Genomic DNA, 10,097 nt, shown 5'->3' with positions numbered 1-10,097 from the left:
CCCTCATGACTTATTGCTTAGATAAACCATTCAAAATATATGGCAAAAGTATGTGTTATTTACAATGTTACTACAATTGAAACTTGACACATTACATTTAAGGTTTATCTCCTGATGGCAGCTACATGTCTGCTTGACCCAGAACAAAAAAACAAACAGATATTGCCTGTGTGATGAACTGTTGTGACATTGCAGATACAATAGTGGTGATGCACCACTATGCACCCTCACTCTCAGTGAAAAGCATTGCACTAATCTAGCTTCAACAGCCTGCCATTCACATGCAGTGTTGACAGATGTGTTTTGTATTAGTAAGTTCATGGAAAATGTGGTTCTACACCAGCCCTGTTCCTAGAGAGCTACTGCCTTATAGGTTTTCACTCCAAAAACGTACAGGAAAGTAGCTCTCCAGGAACAGGGTTGTGATATGGTTCATTGATTGAACACAAGGATTGGTTGAAAGAGCAAAAGCAGGCCACGTCATTGCAACCTTTTGAAATCATGCATCAAACGTCTTCAAACATGCGATTGCTTGCTAAAAGTGTAGTTTGGGAATTTGTCGAAAATATTATATGTTTGCAACCAATCGAGTAAGGAGGTGTTGGTTGCCTGACAACGCAGTAGCCAATCCCTGAGGTGTTTGGTTAGTCAGCTCCGGAGTCGACAGGCCAAGCAAGCTCGTCAGGCGGGTTATGCGTTTTTTTCCGAGAGTACCTTCATGATGATATAACACGTAGGTTAAGTTTTATTACATGTCACCTGTAGAATGTTCTATGTCGGAGACATTCGCATATCCCTTGGTCTAGATATTGGCGTTATGTTAGTAGCTAGCATGCTAACTCTACTGTACCTGGTTTGACCGTTCAAACAAGTCATCGTTAGCGAGCTAGCTACTGAGGCGTTAAAATCTGTCCTGCAAACGATATTAAACTGCGCTGTTAGACGAGCTATATATGAGTGCTCCAGCTTGTTGTCTTGCTAGCTACTCCTTGCCCATTGTTCTACAACGGGCTGGTGAAAACAAGCATCTGTGTTTGGTTAAGACGCGTCCATATGTTTAGCAGTTTTTAATATATATATGTTTTTTTTATGTTTAGCACAGGTGTCTTGTGGTGAGGAGTTTTGTTAAGAGCCGCGACGCTCTGTCTTTAAAATACACGCATCGCTTGCGCCACGGTTTTGGAAGACCTTTCATACTGGCGAAATTTTATTTTCCTAAAACAAAATGTTAAATTAATACACAACTTTATAGAGTTAAGTTTCCCACATGGCCATATTTCGGCGCTTCTTTAGGAGAACAGACGGAAGAAAGTGGACTACTTGTGTTAATGAACGCCTGTGTGTAAATGACACAAAGGTGTTGTCACTGAAAAATTCTGCCGGCTGCAACTGTTAAAACATGTATAGTAAGTGTGTATTTTACTTTTTTTAAATTATTTTTTTGATGTGATAGGACCGTTTCTAGGACCGTACGGCAATTGAGACTCGATTCACGTTTAGATAGAGTATTTGGCTTCCAGGGCCAATTCGCTCTTCGAACAGAACATGTAAGGTCCATGGACTCAGGAGTAACTTTAGGCTCCTTTAGTCCAATAATGTGCTAAATGATCCCTAACCAATCTATCAATAACAAGTCCTCGGGGAGCTCGGCCTTCCACCATTCACCAACTGGTCCCACTTTTTTTTTTGTCTGGCTCTCTGTTTCAAACTCGATGATGTAGTGAGACTGTATCATGAATTTAATCTGGTATTGGAAGTGGATTTCTAATCACACATTCAACCTGGCACACCACGTCATTTCAACGTGGACATTTGTGTAATATTGATATCAACCTTTATTCACACTCATAAAGACTGCATAACGTTTGTTGAATTCCCAGTGTGTTATCACTATACTTTAAACAATCTAAAAGCACAATCAAATTCCAATGGAAAAACAATGTCAGATTGTTGATTTAGTTGCCATCTAAATGTGTTATCACTGCACTTTAATTTTTTTTTAAAGATACAACAAATTTCAAATGGGAATACAATGTCAGATGTGTTGTATTTATACAACAACATAATGTTTTATCTCTGTGCTTAATCTAGGCCTAATAGCTAGGGATGCACGATATATCGTTGAAAATATCAGAATCAGACGATATTAGCTAAAAATGCCACCGCCGTTATCTGCCTGATGTCTAGTTTAAAGCCGATGTAAAAAAAACGATGTCAAAGCTGACGTGCATGCCTATATAACATAGGTACACAAAGTAATGACGCCACGTAAAATTTTGCGCTACATGTTCAACACAGCATTCCTAACCCAGCCCACAATGTCTGCTGTGTGGATCGAGCAGTCAACAAGTCGAGCAGTCATTTGAAAGAGTAAGAACATTTCAGCGAGACAACTCAAAGGCGAAATCCATTAACTCCCAAGACAATGGAATTCATTGCCCTTGACAATCAACCATTCTCTGTCGTGGGTGATGTTGGCCTTAGCGACTGGTCGAGCACCGGTACACACTATCGTTACCAAGTGCGCTATTGTTGAGATGTTGCCCTACCGTAGTTACACAGTAATAGCGCCACTGCTTTTAGCTTCACTGATCTGATTGGTTACTAATAATATAATTTAAAATCCCTCAAATTGTGTCCCATATGTGTTTAGACACGGTGACCATTTACGGTTTCATGCACACAGTAGATGTGCTAACCGACTAGCCGTTTGGGTCTTTGGAACGCCATATGAGTCTTTACTTGTCAACACTATTTGACACGTCAAATAACACTGTTCTATTATAGAATGTTGTATGTTCTGAATAGACGTCAACCGATTATGATTTTTCAACGCCGATACCGATTTATTGGAGGACAAAAATGTCCGATACCGATTAACCGGACGATTTTTAAAATGTATTTAAAATGTATTTGTAATAATGACAATTACAACAATACTGAATGAACACTTTTAACTTAATATAATACATCAATAAAATCAATTTAGCCTCAAATAAATAATGAATCATGTTCAATTTGGTTTAAATAATGCAAAAACAAAGTGTTGGAGAAGAAAGTAAAAGTGCAATATGTGCCATATAAGAAAGCTAACGTTTAAGTTCCTTGCTCAGAACATGAGAACATATGAAAGCTGGTGGTTCCTTTTAACATGAGTCTTCAATATTCCCAGGTAAGAAGTTTTAGGTTGTAGTTATTATAGAAATTATAGGACTATTTCTCTCTCTACCATTTGTATTTCATATACCTTTGACTATTGGATGTTCTTATTAGAGGTCGACCGATTAATCGGAATTTAAATAGGGCCGATTTCAAGTTTTCAGAACAATCGGAAATCTGTATTTTTGGGCGCCAATTTGCGGATTTTTTACATTTGTTATTTATTTTTTATACCTTTATTTAACTAGGCAAGTCAGTTAAAGGCACAGTCAACTTAATCTATGTAAACTTCTGACCTACTGGAATTGTGATACAGTGAAGTAATCTGTCTATAAACAAATGTTGGGAAAATTACTTGTGTCATGCACAAAGTAGATGTCCTAACCGACTTGCCAAAACTATAGTTTGTCAACAAGATATTTGTGGAGTGATTGAAAAACGAGTTTTAATGATTCCAACCTAAGTGTATGTAAACTTTCGACTTCAACAGTATCAAAGCTAAGCAGGCTTGGTTAAAACCTTGGATAGGAGACCAAATTGACAGCCATAAATAGATAATGTCTTCGGTAGGAGATGCTGCCCAGCCTATTTATTTGTTTCTGAAAGTGGTTATAAAGTTTAAGATCTGACATTGTTTCAAAGGTATGTTTTCAGCATATTGTATACAAGGTTTGTCTGTGGAAAATTGGTTACCTTTATGAAATAATCCGATGGTTCAAATTTCACCCTCAACAACCGTTTATGTGGATGACATGGCAAATCCAATGTATTTTCCATGTAGATTCCACATCACAATGCAGGGACAAATTACTTTAAAACAACTAGAGGTTGAAGGATTATGATTTTTCAACGCCGATACCGATTATTGGAGGATCAAAAACGCAGATACCGATTAATCAGACGATTTTTATTTTATTGACAATTACAACAATACTGATTGAACACTTATTTTAACTTAATATAATACATCAATAAAATCAATTTAGCCTCAAATAAATAATGAAACATGTTCAATTTAGTTTACATAATGCCAAAACAAAGTGTTGGAGAAGAAAGTAAAAGTGCAATTATGTGCCATGTAAAAAAGCTAACATTTAAGTTCCTTGCTTAGAACATGAGAACATATGAAAGCTGGTGTTTCCTTTTAACATGATACTTCAATATTCCAAGGTAAGAGGTTTTAGGTTGTAGTTAATATGGTATTTATAGGACTATTTCTCTATACCATTTGTATTTCATATACCTTTAACTATTGGATGTTCTTATAGGCACTTTATTATTGCCAGTGTAACATGATAGCTTCCGTCCCTCTCCTCGCCACTCCAAGTCTCAGAGCGAGTGACATTTGAAACGCTATTAGCGCACACCCAGCTAACTAGCTAGCCATTTCACATCGGTTACACCAGCCATTAGGCAGAGATGCTTGAAGTCATAAACAGGGCTGTGCTTGCGAAGAGCTGCTGGCAAAACACATGAAAGTGCTGTTTGAATGAATGCTTACGAGCCTGCTGCTGCCTACCATCGCTCAGTCAGACGGCTCTATCAAATCATAGACTTAATTATAACATAATAACACACAGAAATACGAGCCTTTGGTCATTAACATGGTCGAATCCGGAAACTATCATTTCAAAAACAAAACTTTTATTATTTCAGTGAAATACGGAACCGTTCGGTATTTTATCTAACGGGTGGCATCCTTCAGTCTATATATTCTTGTTACATTGCACAACCTTCAATGTTATGTCATAATTACGTAATATTCTGGCAAATTACTTCGCAATGAGCCAGGCTGCCCAAACTGTTGCATATACCCTGACTCTGCGTGCAATGAACGCAAGAGGAGTGACACAATTTCACCTGGTTAATATTGCCTGCTAACCTGGATTTCTTTTAGCTAAATATGCAGGCTTAAAAATATATACTTCTGTGTATTGGTTTTAAGAAAGGCATTGGTGATTATGGTTAGGTACAGTCGTCTTTTGTTAAATCATCACCCAGCGTTGCATCAATTATATGCAACGCAGGACACGCTAGATAAACAAGTAATATCATCAACCATGTGTAGTTATAACTAGTGATTATGATTGATTGTTTTTTATAAGATAAGTTTAATGCTAGCTAGCAACTTACCTTGGCTTCTACTGCATTTGCGTAACAGGCAGGCTCCTCGTGGAGTGCAATGAGAGGCAGGTGGTTAGTGCGTTGGACTAGTTAACTAAGGTTGCAAGATTGGATCCCCCGAGCTGACAAGGCAGTTAACCCATAGGCCATCATTGAAAATAAGAATGTGTTCTTAACTGACTTGCCTAGTTAAATAAAGGTCTAAAAAAATATATATATATATATATATTTAAAACATTATTTTTTTTACATCTGCAAAATCGGCGCCCAAAAATACCGATTACCGATTGTTATGAAAACTTGAAATCGGCCCTAATTAATCGTCCATTCCTATTAATCGGCCGACCTCTAGAAACAACATTAATTCAACCAGTTTGTGCCCAGTGGGATAACTCTGCTAAATGACTTAAATGTAAATGTAATAACTCAATCAGATGGAAGGAATTCGGCTGTGCCGTTATACCTAAACACCTGGGCAAAAACCTGATTGAATCAACTGTGTTTCCATGTAATTTCAAACCCCAAAATATGTGACGGCGTTGAATCAACGTGAAAAATGAATTTGATTTGCAAGAAGTCATCAACATAAGGGCATTTAGACTTTTTTTCACCCAACTTTTAACCTAGGCCTAAATCCAATGACATTACAATATTTATTTCACGTTGAATCCACGTTAGTTGACAACTCAACCAATTGTAAATCAAAACTAGACATTGAACGGACGTGTGTGCCCAGTGGGCAGGATTTATCAAGTTAATTAACAGTCAGTTTATTAAGTGTCTGACTAGCCTAAATAAGCTTGGTAGGTTCACCATCTGTCCAGTAGATTCAATTAGATTAAGTGTCACCAGAAGGTCCTGAATGGTTTGGTTGGTAAATCAATATAAATTATTGATACAATCCCAACATGCATAAATTGTTTTCCCACTTCCTAAAATTGTATTTTTTGTTTTGTTATTGTGGTTTTGTTTACTTCAATTTCATTTTGTTGACCCATTTCAGATTTAACAAAGCCTACATTTTATAGCCCTAGGCTAACCCTACAATTATTCATTTCCTCAGTGCTTGTCTGGTCAAGTGTTTTTGAAAGGGTAGCCTACAAGCCATTGGTTGTTTTAATTGCACAAGGGACTGTCTGTTTCTTTAGATAAAATACCATATTATGTCTCTTGGATTAGGCTGGTGATAAGAGTATGAGGAGATGGTATGTAGCTATTCCATTTGTTAATAGCTTAACTTCATTGGTGAAATTGTGTATTGCCCAGTTTCTTTGCTCTGACTTGGTGGTTCCTTCTTTCCTCAACCACATTTGTAGTTGTTTTTTTTATTTAATTTTTTATTTAACCTTTATTTAACCAGGCAAGGCTACCCTGCCGTCCCTACCCTGTACAAATCATATGCTATAACATGCTAATATAGAATAATAATATGTAGGTTTATTTGATGTGCAAGAACCATCAGTGCCTTAAACTGCAATTCAACCTTTGGATTCTTACAATGACGATATGAATCCCGGCCTGTGTTGCTGTAGAACTGGTGCCTGCTGAGATAAAGGATTTGGCTTTGTCCCTTCCTAATAAGCTCCCCACACTCCCCTGTTCTTTAGGCTATTGCATGTTTCCATCCCTCCTTGTAGACGTCCTTCGTCCCTAGTAATCCCGCGTCCACTTGTTGAATGTGCACTGCTAATCTATTATCTGCCCCTCTATTTCAGGAGCTGTCTGCGTAGGCCATTCCGTGAGCTGCATGTATCCTGGGAGGTAGCGGATGATCCAGACTCATTCAGTGTGTTCTGAAGCACCGCTGCCCTGAGGGAGTCTGGAGGACTGCAGCGATGCCAGAATCTTCACTTGGTGAGTATTACATTGACCTTATGTACCACTTTTGGTTTTCATTGAAATTGTGATGCACTTTTTCAGCTTTGTTTAGTTTGATTATGATTCTCCATTTGTCACTCCACTAGTAGTATAGAGCTAGCCTACTTAGTTAAAGATGCAGTGATGAGTAGCTAGGCTGCTACTGTCTCATTTTTCTGGTGCTCTACATAAAGTTAAGCCTCATGTGTAAAGGAGAAGATTAAATTGACAGAAATAGCAGATTAATGCTATTTTAAGGTTGTGTGCCCATAGTAACCTCAATTCCAAAATTCACTCGTAAAAGGAATGCCTCATTGCCTTTCTGTTATCGCGAAGATATTATACTATCTATGCATACCACACTAGACATGTCCATAATACCCAGAAAAACACTGAAATGGTTCTAGTGTTTATTTTTCTGCATTACATTTTTACATTGCAATAAAACATAGATCTTTTTTTATTGTGTGTTTGGTGCAGGCTTACCTTGGCGCAATGTTTTGTAATTTGTGTAATTCTCTCTCAAACAATGTGAGTTTTATCAATATATTCACCTCAATTTACTCCAAAAAATGTGCAATGCTAATTATTGATAAGTGACCTTGTCCGAGAGAGATTTTTGCGGTTATCAAAATGTCGCTCCAGGGTAACCCTACATGAAGTAGTTCTAAAATCTCAGATGGAAAATGTAATAGTGGGTTTTATGACTCATCCTGTTGTACTCAATGTCGTTTTCTGTTCCCAGAATTTTGTATTTATTTCATGCTAATGATTCAAAATTAGACTGACAATAAGGTTGGAATTCAAGTGTTTCTAATAGCCCTGGATTTTCACTCAGTTTTTATACTGTAGCCTATTGGGTGTTTCAACCATGTTGAAGGAGAATTTTACTATTTAGGGCTTTAATCTGTATTTTTTATGTATATTAAAGAAGGGTCCTGAATCTTACCCCATCAGCAATTGACTTCCTCAATCTCATTCTGGCGTTCCAGAGCATCCAAAACAAAGGCTTCAAAAACACCGTCATTTTACAAACGGCAAAGCTCTCACGAACATTTCTGACTATGAATACGAGGATGAAATCGAATTTGCAGGTGAACCTTATTTCTTTGAACCGGAATACACAGACGAGGAGCTTCAACAGATGGAGGATGACCGAGAAAGGAGAGAGACAGAGCAGGCAGAGGCTCAGGCTTATAATCATCAAGCATCCGAGGCCCGACTCAGGACATCTGGGGACTGGTGCTGTACCTGAGGGCAATGCCAAGCGATGCCCACTGAGAACTAGTGTCTTTGCTGCCTAGATTGGGACCTGCTTATGCCACCCTTGGAAAATCTATGTGTCTGGCGACGAGAGAACTTTGACCCGCGAGCCCACCCTATTCTGTGTAACCAGTGCCAATAACTTTCCAGCCCTCATTAACCCGGCAGTTGTAGAAACTTTTTTTCCATGTGCGAAAAATAAGCTGGAAGAAGAGACCTCGGCCAGGGGGACCAAATGTCCACCTGTCAATAAAGTAAGTACCGGTAGTTTTAAGTGATAAATAGACTTCCCAGCATTACAGTATTCATAGGCTGCGTCAAATGTCATCCCGCACCCAAATGCTCATCAGTAGGCCTACTTAGTGTTATTCTGCTTTTGCACAGATATTTATATTTATTAATTTTCTAGGCAATATAGACTTGTGGTCTTGGAATGGGGATTGAAAGGCAAATGACTTGGCGTTGGCCAGAGACAAGTGTTACTCAGTTGCATCGTCAGAATCATCTGCAACAAGTACCCTTCACCCACCGGTGTCTACGTTGGATTCAAGGAGGCAGATGAAGCCTTCAGAATCCTTTGCACAATCTTCAACCGATGGCTCGTATCCTTTCAACCTCTATACTAGTGTATTCGGAAAGTATTCAGACCCCTTGACTTTTTCCACATTTCTTGCTACTTTACAACCTTATTCTAAAATTGATTAAATCATTGTTTTCCCTCATCAATCTACAAACAATACCCCATAATGACAAAGTGAAAACAGGTTTTTAGACCTTTTTGAAAATAAAAAACAGATACCTATTTACATAAGTATTCATACCATTTGCTATGAGACTCGAAATTGAGCTCAGGTGCATCCTGATTCCATTGAACATCCTTGAGATGTTTTTTCAACTTTATTGTATTCCACCTGTGGTAAATTCATCTTTCCCTCGATCCTGACTTGTCTCCCAATCCCTGCCGATGGAAAAACATCCTCAAAGCATGATGCTGCCACCACCATGCTTCACCGTAGGGATGGTGTCAGGTTTCCTCCAGAAGTGACGCTTGGCATTCAGGCCAAAGTGTTCAATCTTGGTTTCATCAGACCAGAGAATCTTGTTTTTTATGGTCTGAAAGTCCTTTAGATGCCATTTGGCAAACTCCAAGCGGGCTGTCATGTGCCTTTTTTTACTGAGGAGTGGCTTCCGTCTGGCCACATAAAGGCCTGATTGGTGCAGTGCTGCATAGATGGTTGTCCTTCTGGAAGTTTCTCCCATCTCCACAGAGGAACTCTGGAGCTCTGTCAGAGTGATCATCGGGTTCTTGGTCATCTCCCTGACCAAGGCCCTTCTCCCCTGATTGCTCAGTTTGGCCGGGCGGCCAGCTTTAGGAGGTTCCAAACTTTTTCCATTTAAGAATGATGGAGGCCACTGTGTTCTTGGGGACCTTCAATGCTTCCCCAGGTCAGTGCCTTGACACAATCCTGTCTTGGAGCTCTACAGACCATTTCTTCAGCCTCATGGCTTGGTTTTGACATGCACTGTCAACCGTGGAACCTTATCAGTGATGGAAAAAGTACCCAATTGTCATCCTTGAGTAAAATTAAAGAGTACCTTTTTAATAGAGAATGACTCAAGTAAAAGTCACCCAGTAAAGTAATACTTGAGTAAAAGTCTACAAGTATTTGATTTGATTTTAATTATACTCAAGT

The 10,097-nt window shown here is 38.7% G+C and overlaps 1 protein-coding gene across 1 annotated transcript in view; it reads left to right on the top strand.

The window, feature by feature from the left end:
• Positions 1 to 611: 611 nt before the first annotated feature.
• Positions 612 to 10,097, top strand: part of LOC135557354 (afadin- and alpha-actinin-binding protein-like) — a 31,820-nt gene continuing 22,334 nt past the window's right edge. Inside the window, exons 1-2 of the mRNA XM_064990554.1 lie at positions 612 to 733; positions 6,999 to 7,137. Of these exons, the coding sequence (XP_064846626.1) occupies positions 7,119 to 7,137 (19 nt within the window). The 5' untranslated portion in view covers positions 612 to 733; positions 6,999 to 7,118. The remainder of the gene's footprint in view (positions 734 to 6,998; positions 7,138 to 10,097) is intronic.

This window comes from Oncorhynchus masou, chromosome 16 (genome assembly GCF_036934945.1).
Source record: "Oncorhynchus masou masou isolate Uvic2021 chromosome 16, UVic_Omas_1.1, whole genome shotgun sequence".
Classification (NCBI taxonomy): domain Eukaryota; kingdom Metazoa; phylum Chordata; class Actinopteri; order Salmoniformes; family Salmonidae; genus Oncorhynchus; species Oncorhynchus masou.
This window is presented reverse-complemented; position numbering and strand designations above follow the sequence as displayed.